Raw genomic sequence first — 18608 nt, forward strand, 5'->3', positions numbered from 1 at the left:
AGTTGTGATGGGAAAAAATGATCACTGGAAATAGCATGGGTTGTTTTGGGGACCTCTGGGACCTCCCTGACCAGTAGCTCATAGGGAAGTGCCCCATGCCTGCTGTTGATATTTTCATTTAATACTCCATGTCATCTGGGAACAGCATTATCTACTCATGCAAGGTACTCTCTTGAAACCTTAATTTTTTTTTTTGTTTTTAAATCATGACGTATTTTGATTAGCTTGCAAAACAGTAGACTTCCATACATCCTTAGTTTTGATTAATCTGTCTCTCTTCTTTATCTCCCCTTCCCCATCACTGTTTATACCTTTAACCCCTTGTATTCTCCCTCTTTGCTTTTGTTTTGTTTCTCTGTATAGCTCTGGCTGTCCTGGAACTCACTCTGTAGACCAGGCTGGCCTCAAACTCAGAGATCTGCCTGCTCCTGCCTCCTGAGTGCTGGGATTAAAGGTGTGCACTACTGCACAAGGCATCCCTCTCTGCTTTTCTACCATCTGTGTTGAGAACAATCTTTGCTGAACGACTTGTGTAGGCACTTTACTAAGTACTTTTCCGGTGTTAACTATCACAGACACTTTATGTAGGTGTGGTTGCTAACCTTATCTTACAGATGTGGAATCTGGCAGATTATATAATTAGCCACTGCTGGTAAATGACAGAGCCAGAATTTGAACCTACCTGAACCTAGGGTCTGTTATTTCTCACTATATCATGCTATTTCCCTATTGACAGTAGACATAATTTTAAATATGCAGCTTTTCTTAAAGAAGAGCTTTTTTTCTGTGCCAAGAGTAAGAAGTCTGTTTCTTATGCACATGACATTCCTGACAACTTTTAAATGCATTTCCTCTTAAGGAGCTTTTCTGTGTCAGGAGTAAGAGGTTTGGGTTTCTTATGCATATGAAATTGCTAACAAGTCTAGACAGGTCTATATTTGACTTCTGCTCTTCATTGTTATTTCTCATACAGGCCTGCATTTCTCCTTTGCTTTGCAATTAGTATTCACAATATTAATGGTCTTTATGTTTTCTTCCAGGGCTGTGTGCAAGAAATTTGGGCTGCATGTGAGTCGAATGATGCTGGCCTTCTTGGTGCTCAGCACTGGCATGTTTTGTTCATCGTCTGGTAAGGGGTAGCAGCTTTACCTTCCTATACAGTTGTCTTGAAAGGAAGCACTCGTCCAACAAGGTTATAGACACGAGTGCTTGGCAGGTCACTGTTGTGAGAACTGCGCAGATTCGTGAGTAGTGGAGCTGGCGGTCTCACAGGATGCCTTCTGTTCCTTCTCTTTCCTGATGGCTCACTTCCTTTCTTGGCCATTAGGGGGAGGAAAGTATTTTTGATTGATGGTTCTGTTTTCTGCCTGTTTTTTGATGTATTCTATAGAGGTTCCATCTCTTGGGCGTTTATTTTTATAGTTAGTGTCTGGACACTTAGAATAAAGGTTCTAAGTAGGACTGGTGGCTTTACAGCTGTACTACCTTTGAACACTTGCATTCTGAGCTAAGGTAGCCTGCTGCAAAAGATAGGTTGTTTCCAATTTGCCAGAAAAATTACCTTGCTAAATTATCTCAATTTTAGTTTATGCTTATATAATCAAGACTAGTATGTACACTAAATATACAAAACTGTATCTTGTACAGAGTTGCATGGTTAGCATTTTCTTCATTGGATATATCAAAATGAATGTTCTACAGGGGCCTCTGGGCTCCACCTAGACCAGCTTTTTCTTTCTTTTTTTTAGAAAACTATGGCTTTCTGGGTGGTGGTGGTGGTGGTGGTAGTGGTGGGTAGACCAGCTTTGAGATCCACTGTAGTAAATGTGTCTGCTTCATCAAAATTAGCAGAGACCTCAGATATTTCTGCTCTTTTGTACTCTGTGCTGGCAGCTAGAATTGACTTCAATATTTAGCATCTATCTGTGAAAGTCGCATCTCACATGTTTTATGTTTTAGTTACTTTGCTAATCCAGAAACAGAATTGTATGTGTGTGGAGCTTCCTGTGAGTTTTAGTTTTACAGTGCCAGTTGAGGCACTCATGAATTCAGAGTCTTTACCATAGAGCCTTTGAAGTGGACCCTTGTTGAGTGCCTTAAATTTCACTGCCTATTCATTGTAGTTCTTGTTAGAATCAACTGACTTCTCTGCTTCAGGAATCAGGCCTTATAAAGCCTTAAGAAGCCACATTTTTGTTTAGAGTTGTTAGGAATATCTTGCTGTTGTTGCAAAGGCCTTGACTATGTTCAGACTATTGCATGCCATGACAAAGTTATGGCAGGTGTAATAATTAAGGGGCCATGCCAAGGCCAGAAATGTAGCTCTGAGCCTTGAGAAGGCTTCCTAGTGTCCCTATAGGGAACAGGGTGAGCCAGGATGTCTTAGAAGCATATCAGAAGATGAGCCAAAGGAACCAATACATCATCCGCAATGGGTCTGAGTCTTGAATATATTCCCTGAAGTAAAGTTGGAAGTTCCTGGCTTTTGTAAGCTTTAAATTTAGGTGCAGGCCAGGAGAGGAGTGGATGGCTACTATTGTGTAACTTGGGGCCTTGTGTACTTGGAAAAGAGATGTGAGGAAATCAAAATCAGTGCACTTTGCTTTTTGAAAAAGTATGTCCTCTGACTGCCCATTTCTTTCCTTCACTTCCTCCCTTCGTGTATTTCTTTCTACCCAGGGACTCATGGCCCAAGACAGGGCCTCATGTGGCCTCAGACTTGCTGCACAGCTGAGGGTGCCCTTGAACTTCTGGTTTTCTTGCTTCTGTCTCCTGAGGGCTGGGATTATAGGCGTGTGCCAGTATGCCCAGTTTTCTGTGGCTCTAGGAATTGAATCCAGGGCTCTGTGCATTATAGGCAAGCACTCTATCAACTGAGCCATGTCTTGTTCTGATAGTGTTTTCCAAAATAGATCATAATATTGGCATTTTGCAGTGCAGATGGATTTCTAAAAATCAGTATCTAATCTCTTGTTTTCTTTTCATTTCTGCACTCTTGTAGCATTCCTCCCTAGCAGCTTCTGCATGTACACTACACTGATCGCCATGACCGGATGGTATATGGACAAGACACCCATTGCTGTGCTGGGAGTAGCAGCCGGGGCTATCCTCGGGTGGCCATTTAGCGCAGCCCTTGGGTAAGAACCTTAAGTTATTCCTCTCCTGTATACCACTGGGCATCTGGTCAATCCAACTGTTGTATCCAGTGCAGATTGTCCAGCCAGCAACTAAAGTTAAAGGAATCAGTTTGACTGACAGAGACTCTGGAACAAAAGCTTATTGTTCTCATTGTTTATTCATGTGATTTATTCTAATGAGAGGAATCACTACTAGGCTCCTGCTGAATGTTACACATTGCTAGCATTACCAAACCCTTCAAAAATTTTATTTCTAAATTTTACAACACTGTAAGAAAATATAATAATTTGTATTTTTGGGGAGCAGGGGTTAGGTAATTGAGACAGGGTTTCTCTGAGTAGCCCTGGCTATCCTGGAACTTGATCTGTAGACCAGGCTGGCCTCGAATTTACAGAGATCCTCCTGCCTTTGCCTCCTGAGAGCTGGGCTCAAAGGCGTGCGCTACCACCTCCCAGCAGTAATTAATATTTTATAAATGAGAATATAGACAGTAAGATTTGAGGTAATTTACCTTTAACATTATGCTTGCTTTTTAAAATGCTTTTCCTAGCATGTACTAATTGTACATAACTGGGTTTCACTGTGACATTTTTGTACATGTATGCAATGTATTTCAGCCATATCCCTCTCCTGCTAATCCCCTTTCTGTTTCTTCTAAAGACTGCTGATGTTTTCTCACACTGCTCCATTCTTTGCTGTATGTTTTCTTTGTCACCCAGGATTGAAATGTTTCCTTTTGTCGTTCTTTTTTCTTTTAAAAAAAAATACGTGCAAGGGGTACATGTATGTCTGTGTACCCCATGTATACAGTATTCCTACAGGCTAGGAAAGGACATCAGATCCCCTGGAACGGAGCTGCGAGGTGGGTCCTCTGCAAGAGCATCCCATGCTCTTCACCGCTAAGGCATTTCTCCTGCAGCCCTTCCCCTTTCTTGCTCCTGACTTTGCGTCTCCACTTCCTTCCGTACTCTTTGTTTCCACACTTCTTTCCTGGTTTGTGCCGCCTTAACTTCCTGACTAGACCAGAGAAATGGTTCAGTGATAAAGAGCACATGCTGCTCTTGCAGAGAACCTGACTTTGGTTCCCAGCATCCGTGATGGGTGGCTCCCAATTGCCTGTAACTGCAGTTCCGGGGAATCAGGCACCCTCTTCTGGACTTTGCAGGCACCGGCACTCATGTATACAAATGTATATTATACACATAATTAAAAAATAAATCTTAATAGTTGTTATGAACGTTATTTTAAATATAGTATTCCATATATATATTTTAGCTGAGGATCGAACCCAGGGCCTTGCGCTTGCTAGGCAAGCGCTCTACCACTGAGCTAAATCCCCAACCCTCCATATTTTTAAAAGTACCTATAGGGTATAGCTCAGTAGTAAAATGTTTGCCTAGAATGTATAGGACTTCACCACAGCAACAGGTAAACAAAGAGCAGATTTAATATGGTTAAAAGGATTTTTGGAGACTCGGGAGATAATTTAGTAAAGGGCTTGCCATGCAAGCCTGAGGACTCAGGTTTAATCCTCAGCACCCACTTAAGGCAAATGTGGTGCTTCTGAAATGCCAGGGCTGGGGTGGAGACAGGAGTTTCTAGAGCTCGCTGGCCAGCTAGACTTGCTGAACTGGTAAGCTCCAGGTCAGTGGTTGACTCTCTCAAAAAATGCAGTGGAGAGCCACTGAGGGAGAGTTGGCTCAGCGGGAAAGACACATACAAATCTGGAGACCTGAGTTTGATTCCTGGAATCTGCATAACCGGAGGGAACAGAACTGACTCCTCAAAGTTATTCCTAACCTCCATATGCGCCATGGCACCTGCAGACCCCCAGACATGTGAGAAATGACTTATTTACAAGTTAAAAGTATGTAATAAAATCCCAGTTAATTTCAGAAGGGAGAGGTCAGTACTTGTTGGGTAGGTGTAGGATAACAGTGTACGTGAATTAATAATGAATATGCCTTACATATGTGCAGTACATACAGATCAGTGTCAAGATGGTCCAGCAGCATAGTGTCTGTTTCCTGTCCATCTGTGGCATGTCTCTCTTGATGGGTCCTTGGAAAGACCAGCTTATTTTTGAGAAGACATCTTGTCACATACCAGCTTCCTTTCTTCTGAGCCCCTGGGAGAGCTGCTTGGTCCTGTGCTCTGCACAGGCGTCTGTGGCTCCGTTCTGAGTATTTAGTGCTTTGCTAACGCCGCACCGTGTTTCTCTGTTGAATAGTTTGCCCATCGCCTTTGACGCACTGGCCATGAAAAACAGGTGGAGGAGCTTTTTCCACTGGTCCCTGGTGGCCCTAATCCTCTTCCTGGTGAGTCTCCTTTTTCCTCGTTTCCTGTCTTGCTCTAAGTAGTTTCTGATTCGGGAAGGAAATGCCAGGAGTTCATGTTATTTTTCATTCTGGAGTTCTTCCTTTAGCGTTTTGAAAACTGCATCTGCTGTTTTCCTTTTACTTTAGGTACCCGTGGTGGTCATTGACAGCTACTATTATGGGAAGCTGGTGATTGCTCCTCTCAACATTGTTCTGTATAATGTCTTTACGTCTCATGGGCCTGATCTTTATGGTAAGGCTTTAGAAAACGAGGGGAAGTGGAAAACAGCTTAATTGACCTGAGCCTCACAATTCTAATCCAGTTTTCTCTTTTCATCAATACATCCCTCCCTCTCCTCTCCTTCTCTATGTGCTCCAGGTGTAGTCCAGGCTGGCCTTGAACTGCTGATCTGCTTGCTACACTCCAGTAGTGGGATAACAGCATGCCCTGGCCAAATGTGGCTTTTTGTGCTGTGTCCTTTTCTGCTGAACACAGAGCTCTTGACTATAGTGCAGTGATAACATGGCCCTGTGTCTCTTTGGTGTGGTAGTCAGCACTGACCCTCCGTGCTGCTGAACATTATCCCTAGATCCAGACTTAGAGAGCTTTAAGGAGTGCTGGCTGTGCATGGTGTCACTTTGTAGCCAAAACTAGCCTCAAACTTGTAGCAGACCTCAGCCTCCCAAGTGACAACTACAGAGTTGACCATCCATGCCTGTCTTATGCTATGGTTTGATGCTTTTAAAATGTTTTAATCATAAACTACTTTTGAGGTGGAGGTGGTGGTGCATGCCTATAATTCCAGTACTGGGGAGGTGGAGGCAGGAGCAGCAGTTCAAGGCTGGCTACATAGCAAGTTTGAGGCCAGCTTGGGCTACAGGAGACTCCAGTCTTAAAAACCAGCTGGCTGTGGTGGTACGCGCCTTTAATCCCAGCACTCGGGAGACAGAGGCAGGTGGATCTCTGTGAATTCAAGGCCACCCTGGTTTACAGAGTGAGTTCCAGGACAGCCAGAGCTGTGGTTTTTATACAGAGAAACCACATCTCATGAACAAAACAAAAAACAAAAAAAAGTACAAACCAACAACAAAAACCAAACTTCTTTGTATTATCAGAAAATGAATATAATAACAAAAAAGTTACATAGCCCCATCATTTTCATGTAGTACTATTAACTTTCAGGGGTATATTCCTACGTATGTTTCCGATACATACACATTTGATGGTAGGTGGTTTTTTTTTGTTTTTTTTTTGTTTGTTTGTTTTTTCAAGACAGTGTTTCTCTGTAGCTTTGGAGCCTGTCCTGGACTAGCTCTGTGGACCAGGCTGGCCTTGAACTCAAAGAGATCCACCTGCCTCTGCCTCCTGAGTGCTGGGATTACAGGCGTGCACTACCACCGCCTGGCATTTTTTTTGTTTGGCTGTTTTTTTTTTGTTTTGTTTTTGTTTTTTCTTTCTTCAAGACAGGGTTTCTTTGTGTAGTTTTGGTGCCTGTCCTGGAACTTGCTCTGTTGAGCAGGCTGGCCTCAAACTCACAGAGATCCATCTGCTTCTGCCCCCCCACGTCCCCACCCCCGAGTGCTAGGATTAAAGGCATGCACCACCACTGCCTGGCTTGATGTTAGTTTTTGTTTTTTTTTGTTTTTTTTTTAAGGGAAGAAAGTTTGGAAAATCTACAAGGTGAGCAAATGAAACTAGAGTCAGCAAGAAAGAATGAGTAGATGGTCCAGTTTAAGATTAAGAGAAACTGGATGCCTGTAACTCCTCTGGGATGTAGTCTCCAGTCTCTTGAGTGCATTTGAGCTGGTTAGTTACAGAAGGATGTATTAGAGATTTTTTTAGATCAGCCAAGCCAGGAAATATTTTATGAACAAATTACCCCCTTGGAATTAGTGTAGTTTCTTTTTTAATCTTCTAGGTGTCTCCAGGATACTCTCTATATCCGGTTGTCCTGGTTTTGTTGGGAATCAAGTTGATATTATATCTGTGTCCAGGTTAGCTTCCATGTCTAGTCTTTGGTAGCATAGCCAGTTCAACTAGTAGCTTGCTTTGGGAGCCTCTAGATGTCTCCCTTCAGCTAAGGAAAGTTCCTATGCTTTTAAATTGTTTTAAATTGCACCTTAGTTTGGTTTGTTTATACAATTTCATTTGACTACAGTCCAGATTGCATGGTGAAAATTGATTTACATGTACCCAATTGGAAATTTATCCATTATTTATAGGTGAATGGGCTAATTTGTTAATTTTGAAAAACTGGCTTCTCTGTTTTCATAAATGGTCCATTATATGCTGGGTAGTCTGACTGCTTATTAAACTTTTTAAAGAAAATATGAAAGTGAGGCGTTTTTGTAGTCCTCTAGCTAGCTCTAGAAATAATCAGGCTGGTAGGGAAAGTGGAGGGGAGGCCTGGTGTTTCTGGTTTAGCATGGGTTGGTCAGGGACCCTGCGGTAGGTTTGGGGTTACAGTACAGCTGTGTCCAGTCCTTCTTTGGACACTGGTGTCTGCTGTTCATATCGCACAGTGTTTGCTGAGGAGAACCTTAGGGGTGTGTGCCACTTGGTAAGTCTGCTTTAATTTTACTCCATTTAGTTTTGATGTTTTGGACGTAGAGTACTGGTTATTCCCTCAGTAGTGGAAGAGCTTTGTGGGGATTGTCTCAGCAGCCATGACAGCAATTGTGTATTCCTGGAGGTAGCCGGCCTTGAGGATTCCTTGATAGAACCATTCCAAGAAACAAATTCTACTCTGATCAGAATTTGAACTTGACAATTTTTGTTTTGTTTTTTGAAACAGAGTTTCTCCATTTAGTCCTAGCTGTCCTGGAACTCACTCTGTAGCCCAGGCTGGCCTTGAACTTGTGATCCTCCTGCCTCTGCCTCCTTCAGCAAATCCTACTGCCTTGTAATACCACAACTGGTGACAATTTTTTTTAAAGTCTGATTTACATTCTTTAAGAGTATTAGCTTCTCCTCATTTAGATGTTTCCTACAGAGAATACTATCCTAGCTTCTAGTTGGAACTCCTTGTATACTGTAGGCTTACAGTCAAAAGTTGTCAAGAAGGAGTGGGTGATTGATTCCTAGAGTGCCGCTCAGGGCCTCATTACTCTTAGATCTTAGAACCGCTTTGGTTGGGCCCAATAGAGTGCTGACTTGGGGTTTTTCTTGGTACCAAATAAGAATAATACGTGTAACTTACTTTAGAATGCTTGTTGGCTGTCAGTTGGCTAGTCTCAGGGACCAGCATCGTGATGCTTCGATGTTGTGAAGTCACTCATTTGAAACCCAGAGAAGACAATTTTCTATCTTGACTATATAACCATCCAGAGATTTTCTACAACTCTGAGATTAAATGGGAAAAAGTGAAAGACTAAAGATGTCCCGAATGAATGGCTTGGGACAGGACTCTGTCCCTAGTGGTTTAGTTGTCTTTGCATAGGAACGAGCTTTCCCCAGAGGGGCCACAGTTGAACTGGGGCCTGTCCACAGTAGACCCACTTCTCTCTTACTCCTCTAAGTGTCTCTAGCGTTATGATTTTAGTTTAACCTTAGTTTGCTGTGCAAGCTACAAGAGTCAGGTTTTTCTGATTCTGCCTCTGCCTCCTGATTAGCCTGTAAGCACAGCTGATTGCAGGAAATTGCTATGGTGGAAGGCAGATGTCACAACACACTGATTAAACCTGCACGTGTCATTCACCGCCTGATTGAAGTGCTCATACAGAGGGAAAGCGGATGAGAAAGTGGTAAATGTGCAGGGAGGAGAGCTAGTTCATATCTCACGTCTAAGGATCGGATCGAAACTACGTGAGTGAGACTTGGGCTTCAGCCATTTTGGTTCATTCTGAATCCTGTGAGTTCTGAGCAGGACCTGGGTCTCTGATCATAATGGGGAAGGGGAGCTGGGGAGGGTGGAGAGATGGCTGAGTGGTTAAGTGTGTCTGCTGTCCTTGTAGAGGACCTAAGTTTGGTTCCTGGAACCATGACAGGCAGCTTAAAACCACCTGTAGCTCTAGGGCTCTGGTTCTCAACCTTCCTAATGCTGCGACTTTTTAATACAGTCCCTCATGCTGTAGTGACCCCTGACCATTTTCATTGCTACTTTACAACTGTAATTTGCTACTGTTATGAATCATAAGGTAAATATCTGATATGCAGGATATCTTATATGTGACCCCTGTGAAAGGGTCTCCCAATCCCCAGGTTGAGAACCATTGCTCTGATTTCCTCTTTTGGCCTCAGTGGGCACACAGTACACATACATACACACAAAAATCATGCTAAGCTGTTGTTTTTGCTAAATATATATTTAGCAAAAATATGTATGTGTGTGTATATGTGTGTATCTGGCTCTACTGAGGACTGAACCCAGGGCTTCATGCCTACTAGGCAAGTACCCTGCCACTCAACTATATCCCTAGCCCTGAGTTACTGCCTTTTATGAAACACATGGTGCTCTGTGTGTGTGACTATAAAATAGGAGTTGAACTTTTCAAGGGACTACATAGCTCCAAGCAGGTTTATCTGTTATTTGGTCTGCAGAGTACTGAAACTGCAGTTAAATTCAAATGATGTTTTAGGATTTTGTAGCTTCGTGTGCTCTGTGCTCTTAAGCTCTTAATGCTAGAGAAAGTGTTTGTCCCATCTGGGCATGGCATTTGGGAGTAGGAACAATAAATTTCTGTTTGAGTTTGTTGGTGCTTCCTTAACAGAGTACTTAAGACTAGGTAGTTTATGAAGACCACAAATGTCTTCCTCCTGGAGACCAGGAGTCCAGCATGAAAGCTCTTGCATGCCCTGGTGAGGGCCGAGCCTATGCTTCTGCAGTGGCAGCAAATTACTAGGCCCTCTAGAGGAGAGGAATTCTGCATCTTCTATGGTAGAGGAGAAGGTGGACTAAATTACTGCCGACAGGAATAACATGAAATGATTAAAACCCAATAATCCCATCCAAAGCATCTTGAGCAGCCTGTTGCCTGTCTTCTGCTCTTGTGCTTCCTGTGTATGCTGAGCACTAAAGAAAGCGTAGGCTTGTGGATTGTCGTTGAGTGTTGGGTTGTCAGTGTTTCCTGAGCAGAAAACAGTAAGGGTCAAATACTGTAGCCGGTGTTGAAGGCATCAGTAATGATTCCCTATTTGTCTCCCTCAGGTACAGAACCATGGTATTTCTACTTAATCAATGGGTTTCTGAATTTCAATGTTGCCTTTGCTTTGGCGCTTCTGGTCTTGCCATTGACTTTTCTTATGGAGTACCTGCTGCAGAGATTCCACGGTGAGTGATTTAGGATGTGGTAGGTTTGGGGGGAGGGAGCAGAAAGCAAGTAACAGGTTAAATAGTGGAAAAACTGCTTATTTTAGTCTCCATTTTTTCTCTTTAGAAATGGTTGAATAACTGAGATTTCAGTCTGTATTCGTAGATTATTTGAACCCATATTAAGGTTTGGTTAATTGTTTAATAGAAACAAGATGGGGCTTTGTATCCTTTTAAGGCAGTAGTTTCTAACCTGTGGGTCGTGATCTCTTGGGGTGGAATATCAGATATTTACATTATGATTCATAACAGTAGCAAATTTACAATTATGAAGTAGCAATGAAATAATTTGATGGTTGGGGTCACCACAACATGAGGAACTGTATTAAAGGGTCGCAGCATTAGGAAGGTTGAGAACCCCTGCCTGAAGGGAAGGAGGTCAGTGGGATTTTACCATCACTGGAGAAGCAGCCATGTTGGAAAAAGCTCAGGAAAGCAGCCCTTTTGAGCCATTCCCTTGTAGAGGCTCTTGATGACTGTTGACAGTGATCCATCTGTGGGCAGACACTCCACTCTGAAGCTGGAACTAAGGCTGTGCTCTGTACTGGCTGGGCGATGCTGCCGGGGACTGATGCTGTCGGCTCCCTCTGCTGTGTGGTACCCATCTTGCTGCAAGCTCTGACCCTGTGTCATACAGCTGCTGTTTTCTCAAGCAGTGGAGCTGGGTATCTGGGGTCTGCACTGTGGAAGACAGATCTGAGCAGAAATTCATGAGAGATTGGAAAGATTTACCAAGAGACATCTTAGTTGGATTTGTGTGCCAGATGATTGATCTTTCCTTCTCGCCTGCTCAGCTTTTCTTGTTAATGGTTTATACAGCATGTGCTGTCTAGACAGTGAGGGGATCTTCACTCATTTAAAAAGATTTAGAAAATTACTTGTGTGTGTATGTTGGGGAGAGCCTATATTGTGGAGGCCAGAGGACAACTTTTAGGAGGCAGTTTTCACTCTGCATTGTGGGATCTTGGGATTTAATTCAGGTTGTCAAGTTTATATGGCAGGGCAAATCTAATTACCCGCTGAGCCATCTCACTGGCCCAAAGTCAGGAGTATTTACCTCCAAAGAGTTCTGTAGCAAGCAAGCTAAATCAGACAGCTGGGAGGGCTCTTGCCTGTCTGTCACGCTGTAGACATTATAGTGAACAGCAGGGGGTGCTGTCTGTCCACCTCTTGACAGTGTTTGCAGACCTTCCTCATTGTCAATAATGCCAACCCAGCATGGTTGCCTTTTTCTCAGTGCTCTTGCAATGCCAGGAACTCTGCAGCAGGTGCTCAGAGGGTTCTCTGTGTTCCTGTCATCCTTTCAGATTCTTTAAGTACATGCTGGTTCCCATTTTGTGATTCAGAGTAGATGTGTATTATAAAGAGAAAACATAATCAGGAAACTTAGGGTATTTTTATATTTGCTTTGAAACACTGTTACTGAACATGGTAACACTCTTGTAATCCTAGCACTCCAGAGAATGAGGCATTTGGTTCCAGTTTGGACAACAGAACAAAACATAGCAGACTGGCTTGGGCTTGATGAATAGGGTTCAAGAATTGAACTGAGGGGCTGGAGAGATGGCTCAGAGGTTAAGAGCACCGACTGCTCTTCCAGAGGTCCTGAGTTCAATTCCCAGCACCCACATGGTGGCTCACAACCATCTGTAATGAGATCTGGTGCCCTCTTCTGTATACATTATAAATAAATAAATCTAAAAAAAATTTGAACTGATTTATCTTTTCTTCTTTCTTTCCTTTCTTCCTTCCTTTTCTTCTTCTTCTTCTTCTTCTTCTTCTTCTTCTTCTTCTTCTTCTTCTTCTTCTTCCTCCTCTCTCTCTCTCTCCCCCTTCTTCCCTCCTTCCCTTCCTCCCTCCCTCCCTCCTTCCTTTTTTCCTTCCCTCCTTCTTCCTTTTCTTTCTTTCATCATGCCTATTTTAACAAACCCACTGGTGTGTAGATAAAAGGATTACTCAAAGTGGATTTGGCTAATTTGGGGAATCTTTAGCCTTTTATCTTTACCCAACTAGAATTTATTAAGCTCTGTTACCCATTAACTGTACTTGCCCGTGTGTTTTAACTCTTGTACCCTCTAAGCTTTGGATGTCTTGGAAGAACTCAGGAGTATGTTCCTTTCTGTTTGCTGTCCCCATTATGTTAGAATGAGGGTAGATTCCTAAGCTGAAACATTTTATGGGATGTCCTAGGGCATAGTATCACATTTAAATAAAAGCAAACTTTGAAACAATACATTGTTTGGTTCTCTTATGATGACAGGGAAATGTCATTTTGTCTTGCAGTTCAGAATTTAGGACACCCATATTGGCTTACCTTGGCACCCATGTATATTTGGTTTATAATTTTCTTCATTCAGCCTCACAAAGAGGAACGGTTTCTTTTCCCCGTGTACCCACTTATATGTCTCTGTGGTGCTGTTGCTCTTTCTGCACTTCAGGTAAGTTCCAGGGAAGCGTCTGTCTGCCTCTTTCTGTTCCATTTATTGCACGATTGCTTGTAAAACTTTAAGGACAGGTGGATGTCTGTGAGCTCCAGGCCAGCCAGGGCTCCATAGTGAGCTCCAGGCCAGCCAGGGCTCCATAGTGAGCTCCAGGCCAGCCAGGGCTCCATAGTGAGCTCCAGATCAACAGCAGCAACAACAAAACCCTTAAAGATAAGTCACGGAGTGCACCTCTACCCATAACATAAAACCTGCTACAGAACATACTCTGAAAGCTTTGTGTATTGGTAAGAATTATTTCACTGTTTGCTGATGATGTTTATAATCATTTGTCTCTTGTCAGTAGGCTCCGTTTACTAACGCATTTTAACTTATAATATGGACCACTAACTATATAGGGTGGTCCTATATAGGACCACAGACTAAACAGAATGTGTGTTCTGCAGCTATTAGCTCAGAGTCAGCCATGATCAGGACTTTGGATTACATCAGACAATTAGCAATATGGGAAAGTTTGTAATCCTGGTTTAAAGCCGGTCCAGGTCAGTTCTCTGGCAGAGTTGACCTTACATTTGTTTGATTACCTCTGTGTTTATGATCTCAACAGGTTGAGGCCCCCTCTTGCTCTTGCTACCATTTGCAGCTGTCAGGGAGAGAGAAAAAAATGATAGTTCTTTGTTTTTAACAGATTTAGTAAGTGAGAACTCATAAACTATGAGTTCAGCTTTTTCAAGTGTATACCTTAGTGACTTTAACATACGACTTTGCAGATGTCTGCAGCCACCAGCCTAGGACATTTTTATCACCTCAAAAGCCCTAAGCCCTTTACCTATCGACCCCATCCCTTTGTCATGGTATTTCTTCAGTATACTATCACTAATCTACTTTGTTTATCAATTTGTCTATTCTGTATATTCCATGTGAATGAAATCCTAAAGTGTGTGCTCTTTTATGACTGGCCACTTTTACTTGGCATAATGTTTTAAGGTTTGTCTATGTTAGGGTGATTTTACATATATATATGTGTGTGTGTATATATATATTAAGTATAATACAATATTTATATTACATATACACATTTTCTTTCGAGGTGGGGGTCTCACTTTGTAGCCTTAGTATACAGACCAGGTTGGCTTCGAATTCACAGAGATCGATCTGCCTCTACCTCCCTAGTTCTGGGATTAATGGTATATGATACTATGTCCATCAGGGTGGTAGTTTTATGAGCTATTAGATGCCAGGTGTTGGGGCTCACATCTATCATCCTATATTTGAGGGATGGGGGCAAGAATATTGCAAACTACCCAGGGATACAGAGCAAAATCCTGTCTTGAAGCCAAAAAGAAAAACACCTAGAACTTTATGCACCAGCAAAAGTATGCACATTATTTTCCTTTGACACTAGAGTTCATTCTTGTAAAGTTGTTTGGCTAAGCAGACCTGCACACAGTGCTAGAGGAGTTGGCATTGGTCTTTGAATTTGGAATGGGAACCACACCAAGCATTTGCACATGCTCAGACCCTTCCTCATATCCTTGTTCTGCTTCTACATCCCCAGTGTTTCTGTGATGGCCTGTGGCTGTGTATGTTGTTTCTGTGATGCTTTGTATCTTATTTATCTATATGGTTGCCTTTCCTTCTAGAAATGTTACCACTTTGTGTTTCAACGATATCGCCTGGAGCATTACACTGTGACGTCCAGCTGGCTGGCATTAGGAACAGTCTTCCTGTTTGGGCTCTTGTCATTCTCTCGCTCTGTGGCTCTGTTCAGAGGTAGACGTGCTGGGAGTGTCTTAACCACACTCACAAAGAACTTATGCGGGGGAGGAAAAGGCCATTCCCAAAGGGAAGGCATGTAGACTTGATAGTGAGTGGGGGGTGTGGCTTCCATATCTCAGGACTGAAAGGAGATTGCTATATCACATCACTACACATGTATATTTCATGTCCCCTTCAATAGCATTGGTTTCTCCCTGCTTTTTCAGTTTAAAATTTTTTATGTGTATAGTATTTTGTCTGAGTGCATAGGTACCACATGGGTATCTGATTCTGTGAAGGCCAGAAGAGGACATTGAATTCCCTGGAACTGGAATTACAGATAATTGTGAAGTGCTGTGTGGGTGCTGGGAATTGAACCCAGAACCTCTGGAAGAGCAGCCAGTGCTTTTAACTGCTGAGCCATCTTTCCAGCCTTTCTAATGGCTGCTGCTAATGTAATGAAGCTGCTAATTCTAAATATATTGTGCAAATTGGAGTTAAATTCTCATAATTAAATATTTCCTAATAATCAGTATTGGGGTCATAATAGTAAAATATGCCCAAAGAATAGAAATTTTAGAGGGTAGAACAGGATACAGAGAACACGGAAGCAAGTTACGTGCGGCAAATAAGGCCTCAGCTGTGGTGGTTGTCCCACTGAGAGACAGGAGTCTGTGCTGGAAGAGCAGGCTAACCACTGAGTTGCTGGGGGCTTTCACACTCTTAGAAATTTCATGTGGATTATAGTGGGATATTAACATGAATTACACTTAAAAGCTAGAACTTCATCTTTGATTTTCATGAACTCTTCTCCCTTTTAGGATACCATGGGCCCCTTGATTTGTATCCAGAATTTTACCGAATTGCCACAGACCCAACTATCCACACTGTCCCAGAAGGCAGGCCTGTGAATGTTTGTGTGGGAAAAGAATGGTATCGGTTTCCCAGTAGCTTCCTTCTGCCGGATAAGTAAGTTGTCCTTTAATTGATAGTATTCCTGTATGTGTAGAGGCTGTATGTGGGGACGGTACATGTGCATGTATGTGGGTATATGTGTGTACACAAAAATGTCAGAGGTGGGCATAGAGTGCCCTCTTCTGTCACTCTCTGCCTGTTCCTTTGAGGCAGAGTCTCTCCCTGTACCTGGAGCTTGCTGCCTCTATTTTCCTTTTCCCACTAGGTTGGAAGTCAGCAAGCCCCAGTGGGATCCTCCTGTCTCTGCCCGCCTCGCTGCTGAGGTTACAGGCATGCATGGGATACCTGGTGTGTTAATATGGGTGCTGGCATCTGAACACCAGCCCTCAGACTTGCACTCTTAGCCACTAAACCATTTCTCCAGTCCCTAATTCTCAGCATTTTAGTTATTTTTAAAAGATTTACTTATTTTTTTTATGTGCATCTGTGTTTTGCTTGCATGTGTTTATGTGTACCACATGTATGGTGGTGCCCAACTAGGCCAGAATAGAGCATCAGATCCTCTGAAACTGGTGTTAGATAGTAGTTAGCTTTCATGTGGGTACTGGGAACTGAACTCAGGTTCTCTGTAGGAACAGCAAGTGCTCTTAACTTCTGGGCCATCTCTTTAGCCCTATTTCCCAGCAATTTATGGCAAGATTGTGTTAGGATTTATTTGTTTTGGAGGGTTTAAAATTTTTTCTTTGGAGGTGTATGTATATGTGTGTATATTTGGGACACATGCACCCATGTGTAAGTGTGTGTGAAGGCCCAGAGGTCAGCTTTGGGTGTCGTTCCCCAGGCATGTCCACCCTGGTTTTTGAAACAGGTCTCTCATGATCAGGGCTTGCCAGTTAGGCAAGGCTGACTGGCTGACTGGCTGGCAGACTGGCTAGACCCTGGGGTGTTTCTGCTTCCCCAGCACTGCTATTCTAAGTACACCTCACCACAACTGGGAGTTTTTACAGGAATTACTGAATAATTTGTCTTCTTAGACTGCTGCAGAATCTGCATTGTGTACCTGCCTCTTTTTCATAAACAGGGTGTGTCTAGGTATATGCTTTGCATGTCTCCTAGTCACAGGTGTGTAAGGATTTGTGAAATGGTTTGTCCCTGGACTTCTGCTAGTAGCGCGCGCACGCATGTGTGTGTGTGTGTGTCTGTGTCTGTGTGTGCGCGCTCACACTCTTGCATGTTCATGTGTACAGGCCAGAGATTGATGTCATGTATCATCTTCTATTGTTCTCCACCTTATTTGTTTATTTATTTTGCCTTTGAGCCTCGGTCTCTCTGTGTAACCCTGGCTGGCCTGGAACTTGCTACATAGACCAAGCTGGGCTCTTTCTCAGAGATCCACCTGCCTCTGCCTCTGAGTTCTGAGATTAAAGATGTGTGCCACCATTCCTAGCTCCACTCTAGTTTTTGAGACAGGGTTTTTTCCTTGCTATACCTGGAGCCCAGGGTTTCAGCTAGCAATCCTTCCAGAATCTTCCTGTGTGTCTCCTCAGTGCTGTGCTGGGGTTACAGGTGTATACTGCCACACCAGCTTTTATTTGGGTGTTGGAGTTCCAAACACAGGTCTTCATGCTTGCATAGCAAGCTCATCATCCAGGCCCCTCTTCTTGAGGGCATGTATTTATTATTCTTCAGTAGACACTAAAACACTTCTAACAGTGGTATAGAGACTCTGGCAAGAAGAATGGATTTAGAAAGGAGTTTTTTTCCATCCGGTAGTAAATTTCCACACTGATACATAGGCAGTAGGGAGAGCTATGATTGATATATACAGGCATCCTTTTTACTTTGTTAGATGTGGTAACATATTACCACTGTGTGCTTTTCTTATTTGGTCCATTCTAAGTGAAAAAGTCTGGTTAAGATGAGTAATGTTGCTGACTTCAGCAGTTCCTCACCTGGTAAATTTTTTTTGTTTTTAACACAATGAAGATTTTTTTTATCAGTCATAAACTTGTCTTTTAAATGGTGACCTAGGCCTTTGCCTTTTATATTCCAGATGGTTTCATAGCTGAAAGACCTTTTGAGGATTTTTCACACCAAAATAGTATCTTCCTAGTGTGTTTGCCGTCTTGTCCTGTGTACCTGATGAGTTGGCTTTAATTCTTTAATTGTGTGCGAGATAGTTAACATGTTAACACTCTCCTTGTTCTGTGGCTGACCGTCTAGTTGAAAGTTTCCACGCTGAGACTTGAGTAAAGGGATTGAGAGACCTTTAGTTGCAAATTTCTTGATTTCAGACCGACTTGTGACCTCTGCCTCTGCTTCTGGTTGAAGTTTTAGCAGAAATCATGTTTTGTTCAAGTGAAAGGTTTTCCTCGTGATTTGGGGTGAAGGGTTGTTTGTTTCAAGTCTGTTCAGCAATATTATTGCTTTGTGTTTTTCTCATTCTTCTCGTTTGTGTTTCTGACAGTTGGCAACTTCAGTTCATTCCATCAGAGTTCAGAGGTCAGCTACCAAAGCCTTTTGCAGAGGGACCACTGGCCACTCGGACTGTTCCTGCTCACATGAATGACCAGAACCAAGAGGAGCCTTCCAGATACGTAAGGGCTGCCAATCTTCTCTTGTTGCTGCCCAGAGAAAAAGTCACCCCAGATCTTTAGGCAGGTTATGTTGGAGCTCTGACCAGAGAAGCATCTCAGAAAATGGTTTCTTGAGAGTGAAAGATGAAATAA

At 42.8% G+C, this 18608-nt stretch overlaps 1 protein-coding gene across 3 annotated transcripts in view; it reads left to right on the forward strand.

The window, feature by feature from the left end:
• Positions 1–18608, forward strand: part of Alg9 (ALG9 alpha-1,2-mannosyltransferase) — a 70434-nt gene that overhangs the window by 15960 nt on the left and 35866 nt on the right. For all 3 annotated transcript variants that reach the window (XR_004945429.1, XM_036192674.1, XM_036192675.1), the window contains exons 5-13: positions 1041–1129; positions 3002–3137; positions 5369–5456; positions 5604–5709; positions 10604–10726; positions 13049–13203; positions 14850–14979; positions 15786–15933; positions 18347–18476. Coding sequence is in view for 2 of the 3 variants with exons in the window: in XM_036192674.1 (XP_036048567.1) it covers positions 1041–1129; positions 3002–3137; positions 5369–5456; positions 5604–5709; positions 10604–10726; positions 13049–13203; positions 14850–14979; positions 15786–15933; positions 18347–18476 (1105 nt within the window). In the remaining variant the exon portion in view is untranslated. The remainder of the gene's footprint in view (positions 1–1040; positions 1130–3001; positions 3138–5368; positions 5457–5603; positions 5710–10603; positions 10727–13048; positions 13204–14849; positions 14980–15785; positions 15934–18346; positions 18477–18608) is intronic.

Source organism: Onychomys torridus, chromosome 7 (assembly GCF_903995425.1).
Source record: "Onychomys torridus chromosome 7, mOncTor1.1, whole genome shotgun sequence".
NCBI lineage: Eukaryota > Metazoa > Chordata > Mammalia > Rodentia > Cricetidae > Onychomys > Onychomys torridus.